Genomic DNA, 18,048 nt, shown 5'->3' with positions numbered 1-18,048 from the left:
GGCTGCGGGTGGGACAGGGCCTCCAGGGACCACAGGAAAGTCTAAAGCGGCAGGACACAGGGAGACCCATGAGATCCCAGGGTTTTCAGATTTTATTTATTTTTATTAAAATATATTTTTATTGATTTCAGAGAGGAAGGGAGAGGGAAAGAGAGAGAGAAACATTAATGATGAGAGAGAATATCATGATCAGCTGCCTCCTGCACGCCCCACACCAGGGATCGAGCCCGCAACCCAGGCAGGTGCCCTGATCGGGAATCGAACCCTGACCTCCTGGTTCATAGGTCAACGCTCAACCACTGAGCCCCGCTGGCCGGGCTGGTTTTCAGATTTTAAACAACAGGAGCCTTTGTTGTGTCCAGACCTTTCGTGGGCACCTGATGACGAACTTGGTAGAAGAGGGCGCACATGCAGACAGATGTCCCTTCGTGGCCCCCCGTGTCAGAGCCTGTGGCTCCCGGGGGCCGGGGGACCACCACCACCTCACTGACCCCTTCCTGTGGGAGTGAGGAAACTGAGGCCTGGGGAGGGGAGGGGTAGCCCGGGGGCTCGAGGGGTGGGAGGCCCAGACCAGAACCTGAGTGTGCTGGCTCCTTCCAGGACCCCGGCTCAGGGCCTCGCTTCCTCCCTCTGTGACCCCACAATGCTGCCCGCCCGTGTGTCTCCAGGGCTTTTCCGAGGGTGAAAGAGAGAGTGTGGGAAGAGCATGAGCTGTGGACCGGAGCCCGGGCGGGTGCTTTACGGCGGCGCCTCCAGCAGAGCTCTCTGCCGCCAGGGAGCGGGTCTGACCGTCCGCACGGGCGGCCACGGGCCTCCGTCCGCAGAACACTGCGGTGTGACTCGCACATCTGAGAAACGGGATTTTAAATTTTGTTTCATTCTCATGAATTTTGACTTAAATAGCCTCTGTGGCCATGGCTGCCACGTCGGACAGTCAGCTATGAAGTGGCCGGCACGGGGCTTGGCACATAGGGGTGCTCATTCACGCTTTGAAGCTAAAAGTCACCGTCGCTCACCGTTCTTGACCTCGTCCACCCCGCACTCCGGACCGGGGTCTGTCCAGAGTCACCGAGTCCCCACACCAACCACGTCCCCACTCACAGTTTTGGCTGCAGTGATTGGAAGTTGCAAAAGCCCGTTGCCTGTGTCCCTGGGGGCTCCAGTTTTGCCCTAAAATGACCCTGGAGGCCTCAGGGAGGGCCCCACACGGTTGGGCTGAGGGAGCAAATCCTCTCCCAACTCCTGCCCCCGGGTCTCGGGGAGATTTGGACATGGTTCCTGTTATCTTAGCAGCCTGAGGAAGCAGGCCATGGGCCACAAGCCAGGGCAGGAACCCAGAGGAGGGTTGGGCGGCGGGAGACGGGGGGGGGGGGGTGGGGGAGTGGGCGAGGGGGACAGGTCGTTGCCCTCTAGCCCTCTGGTGTGATGAGGGCATTGGGGTAGATGCAGGAAGACAGGCCGCCTCGTGGTTAAAGCTGGGACCCAAACCCAAATTCTGCTGTGCAGCTTGGAGCAGAGCACTTACCCTCTCTGAGCCTCAGTCTCCTCATCTGTAAAATGGGGGGACTAATGTCACTGGAAAGGGGACGGGGCCCAGAGCGGGCCTGCCATGGGCCAGCCAGCAATATGTGTGGGTCCTTGACTTTGTGCAGGAAAGATCTCACGGCACGAGTCCCGTGGTGTTGAGAGAGCGTTTATTAAAGCTGGAGACAGCGAAACAAAGGAAGGGCTTAGAGCAGAGGAGGCAGCAGGAGAGCCTAGGCGGGGTTCTGCTTTGGCTCCCGAGAAATGTCACAGGAAAGAAGTGAGCCAGGACGGGCTGCTGTCAGCCACTGGGTAGTCAGAGAGAAAGGGGCCTTGGAGGCAGGATCGGGGGTTTAGCCGGGGATGAGCTGTGCTGCCCGCTGCTCCCCTGGTTGTGAGTCTCTTAGGGACCCTTGGCGTTTAGGAGAAGGAGCGGAAAAAGTTCAGGCCCGAGAAAAGGCATGGGCGTGCTCTAGAGCAGGGGTCCTCAAACTTTTTAAACAGGGGGCCAGTTCACTGTCCCTCAGACCGTTGGAGGGCCGGACTATAGTTTAAAAAAAAAACTATGAACAAATTCCTATGCACACAGCGGCGGCAAAAACACCCGGCGGGCTGGATAAATGTTTTCGGCGGGCCGCATGTGGCCCGCGGGCCGTAGTTTGAGGACCCCTGCTCTAGAGCAGCGGTCGCCAGCCTTTCGGACCCGCGGACCACGGGTTGGTGACCGCTACTCTAGAGCACGCCAGAGCTGGTAGCCTTTGTCTTGAAGGTTTTTCTCTCTCTTCTGTGAGTGAGAATCTCAGGGGGAGGTTTCAGCAGAATACTCATCAGCTTTCCAGGTGCGTTTTTAATCCGCCGATGCATCAGCATGAGCGTGGAGGGGCGTGTGGGATGGGTCCCTGGTCGGCTTTCTGCTGCGCTGTATCTGGGTCCGTCCGTCTCTAACCGGGTTTTGTTACTTGTTCCCCGACTTCATCCATCCTTGGGTTCAGCCGGCGCCAGTGGCCTTAACTGGGTCTCTGTTCTCTAGCTCTGACCAGGGAGACGAAGCTCTGTGCTCCCTGCTCAGGGAGGGGAGGTGTAAACCATTTGCTCTCGAGTGTCCTTGGTTGGGGAAGATAAGGTCTTGAGCTTCACAGGCCAGCTGTGCGTTGTTCAAATTGTTTGGCCTCGTTTACTTATCTCGTCTCGGTTTCCCCATTCCACTTGCCCAGGAATTTTCCCAGCTTCTTACTCTCCTGCCTCAGTGACAGTTCCTACTCACAAGGCTCCTGGGAGGCCCCGAGCCAGCATCCCCGGGGAGTCTCGGCCCGCCCGGCCTCTGAATCGAGAGGCACCTTCTAAGCAGATCCCTGGATGCACAGGGATGTTGAGAAGTGATTCGGGAGATGGGGACGTACAAACTCTGCTGAGGTGCCCACTGAGCATCCCGGGGCTGGGCCCCCCCTCCCCGCTGAAGCATCCCCAGGCTGCCGGCTCTCGGGTCGCTGAGCTCAGGGAGCCGCAGAGGCCCGCTGGCCTGAGCCCTGCTGGGGCGAGGAGACAGGCCCTGCCAGGAGCTCCTTTTCTGTGCTAACGGCCTGGCTGCTGCACCAGGAGCTCCTGCGCTGAATTAAAATGCTAATTAAAATCCAGCCGCAGCGACCGATTGTCACAAACAGCAGGCGGATGAAAATGTCAGCCTTCACGTGGTTCTCTCCCACCAGCTCTTCCGGGGGAAGCGCTCATTCCGTGTTGATGGAGTGCTCGCTGCGTGGGCAGAGCCCGGGCTGGGGCTGCAGCGAGTAAAGAGGCCCCCAGTCCCTGCTCCTGGGGGTGGGGGTGGGGGTTCTGTAGGGACAGACATCACCTGGGACAGGTGACTTGTCTGTGGAAGCCTGATCTTTTAAAAAATATATGTTTTTATTGATTTCAGAGAAGAAGGGAGAGAGAAAGATAAAAACATCAATGATGAGAGAGAATCATTGATCGGCTGCCTCCTGCATGCCCTGGGGATCAAGCCCAAAACCCAGGCATTGCCCTGACCGGGAATCGAACCCTGACCTCCTGGTTCATAGGTTGACGCTCAACCACTGATCTTTGGCATGTGATGCACCTATAAACCAAGGGCCTGCCCCCCGCCAGGCCTCGCTGAGCAGGAGAGAAGGGCGCTGGGACATGCCCTCCCCCAGCCGACCTCTAGAATGGGGTGCAGGAGCCACTGGGAGGAGTCATGTGACTAGACCCCACGCCCCGCTGCTGACATCGGCCATCCTCCCAAGTCCCTCGTGGGCCCGGCGCTGTGCTGGCCCATGTCACAGATGGGGACAGGGATGGTCCAGGGCATCGAGCAACTTCCCCAAAGTTGCACAGCCAGGCAGTGGGCTGGCACCCGGGTTGGCAGGACCCCGACACGCAGGCTCCTGACTTCGGCAGTGTCCTTGGAATGCGTCTGAGCGTGGCCTGTCCGTGGGTCCCTGGAGACCCACGGACAGGCCAGCTGGGCCTCCCGGCTGACGGCAGCCCTTTCCCTGTGCACCCCCCCTCCCCGCCAGGAGTGGGTCACCAGCACCGAGCTCCTCATCTCGCTCGACCGGCTCAACACGTTTGGGGATGACATCTTCAAGGACCCCAAGGTGCTGCAGTCCTACTACTACGCCGTGTCCGACTTCTCGGTGGGCGGCAGGTAGGTGAAGGCGGAGTGAGCGGCAGGGTGGCTGCCGCGTGGTGTCGCCCCACGTGGGGGGAGGGTGAAAAAGCCACTCTGGTGCCCACGGGAGAGACAGGGAGCGGATCCTGGTCCCCTGGGCCCGGCATTCGAAGCCGCCTGGCTGCTCCCCGCCTCCCAGCCCACCTCCTGCAGCTTCTCCCATCAGCTGCGTCCACCACCACGCGAGGGACATGCTGGCCTGGGCACCACCGTTCCGTCTGCCTCGCAGGCCCTCCCCCTCCCTTCCCCTCCCCCCTTCCTCCCTCTCTTCCTCCTTCCCTCTCGCAGGTACTTTTATTCCTGCCATCAAGTGGCATTTTCACAGCACACAGCGCGGCTCCGGGGTCCCGGCTAACATGCGCTCACATTGCAGCCGGACTGAGCGCCTGTGTTGCGCGTGTGGCTGGTGGGTGGTGACCAGGAGCATCATGGGATGCGGAGCTTTCAAAGCTTTCCTTCCTTCCCTGTGTCCTGATTTTATAAGCAGCGCACCCATCCACCCCCTGCCTCCCAGCGCTCCTGGGGGCTGGGCATGGCCGGGCTCTGCACTGTTTGATGCGGCTTTGAAGCACCTCAGTTCAGGCCGCTCCCAAGCCCAACGGCCAGCCCAGCGCCTCTGAAGGGTCGCCATGCTCGGCGCCTTTCTCCTGTGGGGCGTTAGGCTGTGCGGTCGGCCCCGGTCCTGGTCCGCAGTCCTCCGCAGCAGCGCTAGTTTGTGTAAGCATCTCCCCTCCCCAGGAACAGGCACTGACATCAGGCGGTCACACACGTGGCCGCCCGGGACCGGGTGTGCAAGGCGGGCGGAGAAGCTGGGGAGGCACGAGAGATCTTCAGCATAAACACTCGTTGGGTTCCTCCTGGGAAAGTAGCAAGGAAGACGGCTGGGTTTCTGCTCCAGGCTCGGGGTGGCAGCCAGTAATCTGGCGGCAGCCCCCAGGACGACAAGGACGGGAGGCCAGGACAGGCTGTGCGTGGCCAGGACAGGCTGTGCGTGGCCAGGACAGGGTGTGCGCGGCCAGGACAGGGTGTGTGCAGTCAGGGGACCCGCCAAGGCTGGAGGAGGGGAGCATTCCAGCCGAGGGCCAGCCTGTGCGAGACCTGGGACTTGAGGACACAGGAGAAGGCCCTGGGGCTGGAATGGAGGTTCTCAGGGCCACGGGTACAGTCAGAGGGGAGCTGTGTGGAGGTTTTTGTGTGTGTTTTTAATGTATATTTTTATTGATTTCAGAGAGGAAGGGAGAGGGAGAGAGAGATAGAAACATCAATGATGAGAGAGAATCATTGATCAGCTGCCTCCTGCATGCCCCACACTGGGGATCAAGCCTGCCACCCTGGCATGTGCGCTGACCGGGAATTGAACCGTGACCTCCTGGCTCATAGGTCGATGCTCAGCCCCTGAGCTGGCCGGGCAGGGTCGGATTTTTAAAATGCTCCAACATTTGGCAACCGTGTGGGGAAGAAGAGAGAGAAACGGCCGGAATATTAGGTGGCGGCCGTGGGAGATGGCGTTAGGGCGGGGAAAGCGTGTGGGTCCGAAAGCTATTTAGGACGGGAAGTCAGCTCGACGGGGGAGTGATGGCCTGGGGGGCAGGGAGCAGGGGGCTCCCGTGGTTCAGGGACGCTTGGGGGGCCTTGGAGAGGCAGAGAGTCTGGGAGGGACATGGGGTCCAGCTGTCTGCACTCAATGTGTCAGCGCCTTTCAGGAAAGGCTGGGGCCTGGGAATAAAGGGGAAATGGGGGTGTCTGAGAGGGCCTCTCTGCTCCCTTTCCCTGCCACCCCCACATTGATTCAGGTCAAACCCGGAGGAGGTGTTCTCCAAGGATGGCGGATGGAGTGGGCTCCAGCGCCTGCTGTCAGGGGCTTGGCCCCAGAGAACATCTGGGCCCCAGCTGCCAGAGCCGGACCACCCCCAGGCCTGCAGCTGGCGGGGCGCAGGTGGCCCAGCGGCCTGTGTCCGCCCACAGTGACCTACACGAATTTCACTCCTTCCCTCGGGGTCACAGGGCCTCATGGGGAAGGGAGGTGTTCCCAGCAACCTCTTGGGAACACGGGTGGTCTCTTGTCCCAACACTGCCTGGTGCCCCCTCGCCTCCGCCAGAAACCCTGGGTGTTACCTGCCCACCCTGGGCTCCCAGGGAGGCCTGGTGAGGAAGCTGTGCCCTGCGCCCTTCCCAAGCCCTGTGTCCCCGAAGCAGAGACAGCACCGTGGGCGCTGGCCATGGTCAGGCTGGGGGGGGGGGGGGGGGGCAGAGTGCCGGACACAGCTTATGGGGAGCCACAAAGTGGCCCGAGCGAGCTGGCCAGGAACTCGGGGTCTGTGCAAAGTAGGAGAGCCGGGTTCAGATTCTAGCTCTGCCGCTAGCATCCGTCACTTCATGGCCTGAGCCTCCATTTGCCCATCTGTGAAATGGGGATAGTTACGGTCCCTCCCGCCACAGCAGCGGGGCTCCAGGGAGACCTGGGTCGGGAGCGGCGCAGAGGAAGGCTGGGAACTGGACGCCATGGCCGTCCTCTAAGTAGCTGGGTTTGGCCGCTCAGGACAGCCCCATGGGTATGGCCCCCAGAGCACCTCTCTGTGCCTGCCCAGCTCCAGCCATCTCCTGACCTGGGGGGAGTGAAGTGGAGGGAGAGGGGGAGGTGGTACAAGGGCCAGGGCTGCCCTCCAAGGCACAGACTCACTGGGGACTTGAGATGAGTTGGGGGCGGGGTGTCCTCTGCAAGGAGCAGCCTCTTTCTCATTGGGCAGAGTCCAAGGAGAAGGGCAGGAGGCGCCTCCCACCCCTGCACTGCCCTGTGAGCGGGCCCACCTCAACCCCAGAGTCAGAGGCTTCTTCCTGGGTCTCTCGGCCCCTGGGGGCTCCTCCTGGGCAGAAGCCTGCAGAGGCAGCCTCACAAAAGTTGCCATCACTGACTGGCGGCCTCGGGCAACCTCTCTGTGCCTCAGTTCCTCCATCTGTGAAATGGGCTAGAGCAGGGGTGGGCAAACTTTTTGACTCGAGGGCCACAATGGGTTCTTAAACTGGACCGGAGGGCCGGAACAAAAGCATGGATGGAGTGTTTGTGTGAACTAATATAAATTCAAAGTAAACATCATTACATAAAAGGGTACGGTCTTTTTTTTTTTTTTAGTTTTATTCATTTCAAACGGGCCGGATCTGGCCCGCGGGCCGTAGTTTGCCCACAGCTGGGCTAGAGCTTGTGATGTGCAATGGGATTAAATGTCAACAGAGCTCAGAACCGAATGTCTGTTTCAGTTGTCCCGAGCACATAGTAGGTGTTCAATAAAACTCATCACTGAGCCGTAGCAGTGGGCTCACCGGAATGCAGGCTTCGGTGATTAACCCCTCCTCTGCTGACCCCATGGAGCTGCCCCGAGCCAGTGCCCTCTGGGTTCTGAGCCCCCGTCCTCCATGTTCTTTCCCAGGTGCAAGTGTAACGGACACGCCAGCGAGTGTGGCCCTGACGCGGAGGGCCGGCTGGTCTGCCGATGCCAGCACAACACCACGGGCGCGGACTGTGAGCGCTGCCTGCCCTTCTTCCAGGACCGCCCGTGGGCGCGGGGCACAGCGGAGGCCGCCAACGAGTGTCTGCGTGAGTGACCTGGGACTCCAGGGCCCGGGGTGCAGGCCGGGAAACAAGCTCCCCGGGACCCGCTGTGGGGGCTGCTCCTGGGTGGGCCTGTGGCAGCTGGGACTCAGCCCCCGCGCCGCTGCAGGGGTGAGGAGGCGCCAAAGGCGGGCAGGAGGTGGGCCTGGCATCGTCAGTGTTCCCCCCACAGCAGCTCCCCCCAACCAAGTCCCCCTCAGTGGAGGTGTCTGTTGTGGGAGGGCTGGGAAGGTCCCCCAACTTGTTCCTTTGTTTCAACTGCTGCAACCGCAGCTGCTAATGAAAGCCAGGCCACCCCGGTCCCAGCCTGTCCCACAGCCCCCGGCGGCCCTGCCATGTTCCCGCCCCTGTGATGTGGCTTGGACCACATGTGGAGAGGACGGGGCTGTCAGCCCTTCTCCAGGGACACGGGGCTGCGCACGCACCGGGGGGTGGGGGGGGGGAGACCCACCACCTTCCTCCCAGCCTGGTGCCCCAGCCTGTCTCCCTGATCGTCACCTGTGTGTTTCAGGCTCTGGTACGTAGCAGGTGTCAGCAGCACTGGCTCCCAGTGGGCTTAGCCGCCGCTGGCGGGAGTTTGGGCCCTGGGTCCTCTGTCCTCTTGGGGTTGGGTCACTGGCTGCTAGAGCTGGGACAGGGCGGGCACAGCCTGCTCCGTGGGACAGGGTGCCGGGACCCTAATGGGTTCCTGCTGCCCTCGCTGGCCTGCCTCCACCAGGGAGTCCTCCCACAGCCGAGGAAGCCATGCTGACTGGCTCACTCGTTCCGAGCCTGGAGCCGTCTCCATGGTGAGGGCACAGAAGGCCAGATGCTGCTCTGGCCACGTCCTCACCCCTGTGGTCACATCTTTGTCCTCCCAGTCACCAGCCCGGAAACGGGGGCTTCGTGCCTGACCCCCCGCCGCCCCCGGTCCCAGCAGCCCCTGAGCCCTGAATCCAGCCTGGTCCACATCCCTCCAGCCCATCTGTGTCCTTCTCTGCAGCCAGGGCCCCATCACCCCTCTGGGCGCCCAAGCCCCCTCTTCCCTGCTGGCCCGGCTTCCCTCCTGCCCTCCCTGCCTGCGGCCCTGGGGGCTCTTGAAAGTGCAAGTGTGATTGCATCCCCCTCTTAACCCCCCACAGCCCCTCGCCCCAAGAAGGAGTTCACTGCCCAGCCTCCGGGTCAAGCCGACCTCTAGCCCTCTGGGCTGGCCCTGCACCCCTCCCTGTCCGGTCACACTGCACAGCGTCCCCACCCTCCTCCCTGCCCATCACAGGACACGCCCACCCCCTGCACACGCTGGGTGAATCTTCTTCTCTGGTTCCACAGTTTATCTCTGCTCTCACCTCCTGCCTGGGACTCTCCCCTCCCTCCCGTCCCCTCCGGCAGCGGCCAGCTCCTTCCTGCTCACCCCTCAGATGCCCCTGTAGCTGTGACTCCCTCCGAGAAGGCTTGCCCCAGTCCCCAGGACAGCTGTAGGGCCCCTCCTCAGCTCCCAGCGCCCGCCCCCTGCAGGGTGTGCACGGGTTGCTGCATCTGGCCGCCGTCAGTGTGCAGTGTGTGCGCGGGAGCCGGGACCGTACGGCTCACTGGCTCCCCCGCCCCTGCCCTGCTCACCACGGGAGTCATCACAGAGCCCATCCTCAGCACGTAGGTTGTTTTAAATGAATCAACGAGTGAATGAAGGGTGACGTGGATTTTCATGCTTCTGAGTTACCCCATGATCACTGGGGACCAGGTTCACACAGACCCACAAGAGATCCTGGAGTGAGCCACACTGCCACTCCCAGGCGGCCTGTCTGATTCATGACCAGGTGACTGTCCCTCCTCGATTGCCTCAGAGGGCTCTGTGTCTTGGGATATTTATTAATGGTGCCCCCTCTGCTCATAAAAGTACCCTGTTTTGGAAGATCGATCACTTGGTCTCCATATCCTTGATCAAGCCGGGCCTGAACTCCATCTCTGACCTTCCCCGAGCTGCCTGCTCATTCCACAGAAGGAGGCTGATTGGCACGGACTCCCGTCCTGCCACATGCCACGGCCGCTGACACCCCCACCTCCTGCCCACAGCTTGCAACTGCAGCGGCCACTCCGAGCAGTGCGTGTTCGACCAGCAGCTCTTCCGCAGCACGGGCCACGGCGGGCGCTGCCTCCACTGCCGCGACCACACGGCCGGGCCACACTGCCAGCTCTGCCAGGAGAACTTCTACCGCTGGAAGCCCTGGATGCCCTGCCAGCCGTGCGACTGCCACCCAGCAGGTGAGTGGGCCCTGCTGCCCCAGCCGCTAGCCTCGCCCCATTCCAGCCCCTGATGCCCTGTGCCCTCCCCCCCCACCCCACCTCCAGGCTCCCTGCGCCTGCAGTGTGACGACTCGGGCACCTGCACCTGCAAGGCCACCGTGACGGGCTGGAAGTGTGACCGCTGCCTGCCCGGATTCCACTCGCTCAGCGAGGGAGGCTGCAGGTGAGTTGGCCGCGCCGTGGGTGTGGGCGGCCCAGCAGGGGCACATGGCGGGGCATTTGGACTGGATGGACGGTTGGATGGATGGTTCATGGATGGGTGAGTGAATAGGTGGGTGGGTGGGTACGTGGACAGGTGGATGGAAGGATGCACAGATGGACGAGTGAGTGGATGGATGAATGGATGGACGGATGAGTGGTGGGTCGGCAGATGGATTGCTGTTCAGGTGAGCGAATGGTCACTTCCTTGGCAAGGGGGGAGCAGTGAACCGGGGCTGCAGGCTCGTGGGCCCGTCTGCCCCCTGTCCTCTCAGGAGTGGGAAGCGTGGAGGTTCCTTCCCAGGAGGACGGGCTGTTCCTCTTCTGGAGTCGCTCACCTTTCCTCACGTCCTGTCTCCTTGGCAGACCCTGCACCTGCCATCCCGCCGGCAGCCTGGGCGCCTGCGACCCCCGCAGTGGGCGCTGCCCCTGCAAAGAGAACGTGGAAGGCAGCCAGTGTGACAGGTGGGTGAGCCCGTCTGGCAATGAGCCTGTGGGAAGTGGCCTCAGGCTTGCGCTGGTGCGAGGAGCAGGGGGCAGGGTCCTCGCAGACTTAGGCACCCCCCCTCTCCTGGCACCTTCCTGGAGCCCATGGCTCTGCCATCTAGGAAGTCATCTGCAGGTTTTATTACTCTGTTATGCTGTGGCCCAGCACCACCGATGATTCACAGCCTTGAAAATACATCTTTATTTTTCTAGTTCAGAATCCTGAAAAGAAATCGCTGAAAAGGATAGGAGAGATCATCTAATCCAGGGACAGCAAATATATGACACCTGTCCCATAACCCTCCCATCCCACACCAGGGCAGACATCACTAATGGAGCACTACCACACCCTCCCATCCCACACCAGGGCAGACATCACTAATGGAACACTACCACCAGACCCACCCCGCATCATCTCCCACCAGGACGGGCACACTAGTGGGCACAGCAGTGTTTATCATGAGCCCTGTCGTCACCTCGGAATCCTTCTCTATGCCCTGCTCCACGGAGCTCCTGCTGAGCTGAGGTCCACCTCTCTGCCGTCCCATCATGGGGCACATGCGCATTTAAAGCCCAACTAGGCAGAAGGACTTTGCAAAGTTTCCTCCTTCGCGTGTCTGGGGCTCCGAGCTCCGCAGTGGGGTTTCTGTCCTCAGGCGCACGCTGTGTACCTGGCTCTGGCTCCGAACTCCGAAACCCTTTGCAGCCAGCGCAGGGCCTGCCCGGGACCCTGCTTCTCTGCCCAGGGCCCTGCTTCTCTGGCCACGGGCCCTGCTTCTCTGGCCACGAGCCCTGTGTGTGAAGTGTCTGACACAGCCTGACATTGCGGACTGTCTACTCCGGGCGTTTGCTGGGCCCGTATTGGTTCAGGAAGAAGCCAGTGCCAAAGCCGAGTGGCAGGCCCTGGCTTTGACTCTGCCCATAGCCTCGTCCATGCATGGCCTGTAGGCTCTGGGGTGGGGACTGGACTCCCTGCTTCATCTCCCTCCCCCCGAGACCCCTCAAGTGAGGAGACAGCATGAAGTCAGGGAACCAGACCCCACCCGGTTCTCCCACGGCTCTGCCCCCCCACCCCGCATCCTGGGCAGGTCCTCACTCGGAGCTGCCGCCCATTTGAGAGCTGGGAGCCCTGCCCACGTGTGTCCTGCGGAGCCTGCGGGGCGTTGGGGCAGCAGCCGCTTCTTATGAATCAGGTTCTGCTGTCCGGGCGGCTCAGATGGGCCCCGGGCTGCAGACCAGGACTCTGTTTGTTCATCGCCTCTCAGGGCTCCTGGGAGAAATGGCTGATCCGGGGGCTGGAGTCGGGAAAGGCAGATGAACTCGCGTGTCCTGTTGCGCCAGAAAAGGAAAACAGATTTTTTTTTTAAAAAAGTGCTTAAAAACAAAAACAGGTCTAAAAACAACCAAGAAAAACAAAAAAACAAAAACAAAACCCAGCCCAGATAGGGCCTGAGTCCAGTGGCTGGAAGAATCGGAGCCACAGAAATCCCGCGGTGCTGGGTTCTAACGGAGGCAAAACAAATTCCCCGAGTCCACCCGGTGCGAAGAGATGAGTAAATAAATACCCGGGACTACGGGCCGCGTCTTCCCTGCAGAAGAATTCCAGATTATTAACGTGGAAGGAAGGAGGGAAAGAGAAAATCGTCCTTAGGATTTGAGTGACGCCGCCGGGCAGGCGCTGCTGCGATGAGTGGGCGGGACTTTAAGGAGAAACAGGATATTCTCGTTGCCCCCAAACATCTCCCTCAAAATGCATATGAATTTTATGGTGGGCTCAGCAATGTCCACCATTTTTTATTCACCCGCCCCCTCCAGGAGGTGGAGCCTAACTCCCTGGACTTGCCGGTGGGCGGGATTAGTGATTTGCTTCCAGCAACTAGAGTCTGACCTTTTTGTAGCGGAGAAACCTGGCAGGCAGCACGTAACCAAGTGGTGAAGGTCAGCGTGACCAGTGACGGCACGGGGGTCTCGTTTCCCACGATGTGTTGGGGCGAGTAGGCCGCTTCGCCTCCATTTCTTCCCAATAGCCATCGCCTCAGGCTGATCATGAGAAAACACCAGACAAGCCCAAACCGAGGGACACGCTGCAAGATCAAGCTGGCCAGTGCTCTTCAAGAGTGTCGAGGTCGTGGGAGCCAGGGAAGACGGAGCAGCTGGGGAGAATGAGGACGGGACTAAGTGCTACGCTGTGTCCCGGATGGAATGTGGGAGCAGAAAAGACGTTTGTGGGGAAGGGGCGAATCCCAGAACAGTGTGGACTCTCATCAGGAAGGGGAACCGGTGCGAGTCCCTGGCTTTGATGGTGTCCTGTGGTCGTGTCGGGTGTGGCCATCGGGGAAGCTGGCGGAAGCGGCCACGGGACTCTCTGTACTAGAATTTGAAATCTTCCGTAAATCCGGAAAACAATTGGTTTACGTATCCCCAGGGTTTCTGGACTTGCATGAGTCCAGCTGGGATCCCCGAGCCTAGCCATTCACCCGGCCCCGTGGGCATGGCCTGCTTCCATTTCAGATGTCGCCCAGGGACCTTTAACCTGCAGCCCCACAACCCAGCCGGCTGCAGCAGCTGCTTCTGCTACGGCCACTCCAAGGTGTGTGCGGCCGCTGCCCGGTTCCGGGCCTACCACATCCTCTCCGACTTCTGCCTGGGTAAGAAGAGCCCCCAGAGCCGCCTCCGAGGGGCCTCTCCCAGCCCCGGTGGGCGGCCACCCTGCTCTGGGCGATCCTGCAGTGGTGGGAGGGTGGAGAGGGAGGAGGGGCAGCCTCTGGCCCAGCCCAGACGCCCCCCGCAGGCACCCATACCAGCCATGCAAGATGGGTTTCTCTGTGCCCACCGGTACTCCCAGTGCCTCCCTGCACCCCTCTGCTCCCTCTCGGCCCTGCCTTTTCCTCAGCCTCCAGCATCCCTTATACTTGTGGGCAAGGTCGGGTATAAGGCAGCCTTCGGATCCTGTGGGGGAATTTCCAATCACTCCAGGTCAAGATTGGCCTGCGTCGGTATAGCCCAGTGCTAGGGATTTAGCTCAAGCTCCTTGCCTGCATTTATTGAGCACCTGCTGTATGCCAGGCCGTGTGCTCTTAATATGCAGGGAACCTCACGGAGTCCCCTGCAGGCAGGTGCTCTCATTCCCATTTTGAAAGATGAGGCACCTGAGGCCCGGAAAAGGTAGGTGACAGAACATAGTTGTTGGCACCAGGGTTTGCCAGCATCTGAGTTTGTCTCTCAACTGCTGTGCAGGTGTTCTCTCTGGGCCCAGGGTCCAGGGGCGCAACGGTGCCCTAGGTCCCCAACGCCAGGTGGCACAGGTGCATCTTTGGAGCAGGAAAGCATCAGAGCTCTGAACTCTGCATTAAATCCCAGCCTTCGTGGACCCCTGCTGTGTCCCACAGGGGGGGGTGTGGAGGGGCCCACGGGGGTGGGGGAGGCCTACATCTCCCCGAGGGAGGAAGAGAGTGTCAGCCAGAGACAGAAACTCAGGCACTGGCTCCGGGGCGCCCCAGGCGTGGGGGCAGTGCGCCCTCTGCTGGACGCCGCGCAGAAAGCAGGACAGAGAGGGGCTTGGAATGGGACACAGGAGTCTGGGAGGTTGGCCTCTGTCTTCACTTTGAGCGAGGCCCTGGGTTCATCCCATTATCTCACCATCACCCTCGGACAGAAGTTCTCAACCTTTTTGGTCTCTGAGTTCCTTTACGCCCTTGGACATCATTGAGGCCCTCAAAACACTTTTATTCATGTGGGTTGTGTATGTGGATATTTTCTGTATTAGAAATTAAAGCAGTAATTTGAAAGTATCTATTTTTAAAAACAATGATAGTAAACGTACAATAAAAACTGACATCCACCTGGGAGAAGTGACTTTTTAAAAAAATATATTTTTATTGATTTCAGAGAGGAAGGGGGAGGGAGATAGAAACATCACTGATGAGAGAGAATCATTGATCGGCTGCCTCCTGCACACCCCCTACTGGGGATCGAGCCTGCAACCCAGGCATGCGCCCTTGAACAGAATTGAACCCGGGACCCTTCAGTCCACAGGCCGATGCTCTATCCATTGAGCCAAAGTGGCTAGGGCAGAAGTAACTTTTTAAAAGACTAACTTTGTGAGAGAGCGCCCCTCGTTCTCCATTTCTGCGCATCTTCCTGCGGTCTGGCTTCACAGAAGTCGGCTGGTTCTCACCACGGCTCTGCCTTTGTCTGTTGTGATGTCACACGTCTTGTGGCTTCTGGAAAACTCCACTCTGCTGTGAGAGAGAGAGAATGGAGAATACAGATACATCTTAGTGTTAGTAATGTCTTGTGGCTTCTGGAAAACTCCACTCTGCTGTGAGAGAGAGAATGGAGAATACAAATACATCTTAGTGTTAGTAAGAAGACAGTGTGACCTCATGGACCCCCTCAGAGTCTCTGGGATCTCCCAGGGTACTCATATAAATGCTGAGAATTGCTGCTGGGACCATAAGTATGTCATTGCCCCCAATTTGCAGATGAGGAAACCGACTTCAGAGAGGTTAAGTCACTTGCCCAGGGTCACACAGCCAGGGAAGAGCAGAACCTCCCCTTTCTGACTTCTTTCCCTTTCTTCACCCCTCCCTCCTCACCCTTCAGGTGCCCCAGGTGTTGGGCCTCCACCCCATCCCCCCTGGCCCCCTGGGGTCACTTGCTCTGTGCTAGACTGTGCGTGGTGTGATGGCTACACTGCCGTCCCCAGGGCGAGTGTGGACTGGACTGGGACGGGACCGGAGGCTGGGTTCCCATTCACGCTTGACGGCTTCCTAACCGGGTAGCCGCCCCGGGTGCAGGGGGCGCATGGCACACGCCCTGCGAAGGGCAGGGGCCGGGAGGGCGCCGGCCAGGAAGGTCTCTGCAGTCCCAACCCCCCACATCGGGGTCTGTGGGCTGTGTCTTCATGTTGCTCAAAGCCTGCGGAGGGGCAGCACAGGCTCAGAGCTCTGATCACACCCCAACCAGGGCCAGGTCCTGGGCTTTCTAGCTTCTTCTGGGGCTGCCTCCCAGCCTAAGAGCCCGCCCTGGCCCTGGGATGGGGATGTGAGCCGCCGGCTGTGGGCACAAGCCGTTGCCGCACCAGCTCTCACCTGCACCGGGCCTGTCGCCAGCACTGCCTCTCCCCTGAGCGCAGGCCTCTGGCAGCATCCTTAGGCCCCAGGAAAGCTGTGAGGTTGGAGGGTTGAGGCCGCCCTCCAGCGTCTCACGGGGCCTGCGTGTGTGTTGCTGTCCAGGAGCCGATGGCTGGCGGGCCGGCAGCACGGGGGAGCCAGAGCGGCCCGCACGGTGGAGCCCCAGGGGCCTCCTGCTGAACCCCGAAGCCGAGGAGGAGCTCACAGCACCAGGTACCTCCAGCCACAGGCAGCAGAACCGCTGGGGCGTGTTTCCTGCCGCTGCTCAGACACATGGCCACCAGCGCGGTAGCTGGAAACAGCACAAGTTTGCCTCTCGGTGTTCCGGAGCGCGAGTCTGGAGGGTCTCTGGGCTGACATGGAGGTGTGGGCAGAGTGCGTCCCCAGAGGCTCTCAGAGGGAATCCGCGCCTGCTTCCGGCTTCCGAGGCCACTGCGTTCCTTGACGCGGCCTCTGCCTCCGCCTTCAGGGCTGGTCCGCTTCCTCGTTTTGCATCGCTCTGAAGCCCACCCCTCTTCCATCCTCTGCCTGCCTCTTCCATCTTTTAAGGACCCTGTGACCATGTGGGGCCCAGCTGGGTAATCCATGTTCATCTCTACTTTCAGGCCACTGATTAACAGCCTGATCTCCACCTGCCACCTTAACTGCACCTCCCCCTAGCCCACCCCCTGCCATGCAGCATAACATACTCACTCACGGTGCTGGGGTTAGACCCAGACACCCTGAGGGGTCATTTTCTGCCGACCACGTGCCCTACGGCGTGGGCTGGAGCCCCCTGCTTCCCGGTCACAGCAATGCCGCCCGGGGCTCCTTCAGGCCACTGTCATGCCCCAGGCAGTCCCTGCATTCTTCCCATCAGCCCCTCACCCCCCCGCCAGAGCACTGCACCCCATGCCAGAGCCGTGGGATTCCTGCAGAAGCAAGAATTCTAGATTGTTTTGAACCCTAACCCCTGTCCTTCCGTGACTCCAGCCTCAGCTCACCCAGAGCGCTGGCCAGGGAAGGAAGGCAGCGCTGGGTCCTGGTCCTTCGTGTGCCTTGGATGCCACTGCCTCTTTCCGCTGGAAGCGCCTTCCAACTCCAGTGGAAAGCGTGGCCTCTGGGGGCCGTCGGCACCTGCTCAGTCCCCCACGTGACACGCGTCGCTGGTCCTCGCTCTGAGTCCCACTCCATCTGACGCATGTGGTCCGTGTGGCTCTGCCTGGGGCGGGCGGCAGGTGCCTCTGCATGTCCTCTGCTCCCACACACACTCCTCTGTCCCACGGACTCACCTGCGAGACCCCCGGGCAGACGTGATGGCACGGAGAAGGTCAGGACAGTGACCGCAGGGCACTAGCCCAGCTGTGGCCGCAGGTGTGGCCGAGCCGCCTGAGCACCTGCTGTGCAGGGGCCTCTGGTTTCCTTCTGCTGTCGATTGATCTTGTCTGGATGTTTAGTTGCCAGTAAAACCAGCAGACATCTAAGATCAGGCTAATTAAGTGGAGACGGTCACAGCCTTCCTCTCTTGTCTTCAGAGAAGTTCCTGGGCGACCAGCGGTTCAGCTACGGGCAGCCCCTCACCCTGACCTTCCGGGTCCCTCCCGGGGGCTCCCCCCTCCCTGTGCAGCTGAGGCTGGAAGGGGCCGGCCTGGCCCTGACCCTGCCCTACTCCCGCCTGTCGGGCCCCCAGGACGCCGCGCAGCCCGGGGAGGTGCAGCTCGAGTTCCAGTAAGTGTCCTGCTCTGTCCTGAGAGGGGGCCGGTGGTCAGATGACCCTGAGGTCCAGGCATGCCAGGAGCCCCAGCAGCCCGCCTCAGGTTCTGGTTTCACCCCTACTCCCCATCAGGCTGCAGGAGACCTCGGAGGACGCGGACCCCCCGCTGCCCCCCTTCCACTTCCAGCGGCTGCTCGCCAACCTGACCGCTCTGCGTGTGCGGACCCACCCCAGCCCGTCCGGTCAGTGATGATAAGGGGGCAGCTGGGCCCAGCTCCCGTGTGGAGTCCTCAGGCATTGTCCCCACGTGGGGTCATGGTTATTGTCCCCATTTCACCACGAAGGAGTCTGAGGCCCAGAGATGTCGGGACCTTGGAACCATGGAACCAGTGGGCAGCCGTGGGTGCTGAGGGCAGGGGCCGGGGCCGGGCAGGTC

The 18,048-nt window shown here is 60.7% G+C and overlaps 1 protein-coding gene across 1 annotated transcript in view; it reads left to right on the top strand.

Annotated features, from left to right (window-relative positions):
* The window catches only part of LAMC3 (laminin, gamma 3), a gene marked incomplete at its 5' end in the record, with an annotated part of 51,357 nt that overhangs the window by 11,240 nt on the left and 22,069 nt on the right, over positions 1-18,048 (top strand). The window contains 9 exons of the mRNA XM_014529880.1: positions 4,056-4,189; positions 7,639-7,805; positions 9,870-10,058; positions 10,146-10,263; positions 10,665-10,763; positions 13,296-13,432; positions 16,022-16,132; positions 17,434-17,626; positions 17,745-17,854. Of these exons, the coding sequence (XP_014385366.1) occupies positions 4,056-4,189; positions 7,639-7,805; positions 9,870-10,058; positions 10,146-10,263; positions 10,665-10,763; positions 13,296-13,432; positions 16,022-16,132; positions 17,434-17,626; positions 17,745-17,854 (1,258 nt within the window). The remainder of the gene's footprint in view (positions 1-4,055; positions 4,190-7,638; positions 7,806-9,869; positions 10,059-10,145; positions 10,264-10,664; positions 10,764-13,295; positions 13,433-16,021; positions 16,133-17,433; positions 17,627-17,744; positions 17,855-18,048) is intronic.

Source organism: Myotis brandtii, unplaced genomic scaffold, assembly GCF_000412655.1.
Source record: "Myotis brandtii unplaced genomic scaffold, ASM41265v1 scaffold699, whole genome shotgun sequence".
In the NCBI taxonomy this organism is placed as follows: domain Eukaryota; kingdom Metazoa; phylum Chordata; class Mammalia; order Chiroptera; family Vespertilionidae; genus Myotis; species Myotis brandtii.
Note: the sequence above shows the minus strand (reverse complement) of the source record. Positions and strands in the feature narration are given on the sequence as shown.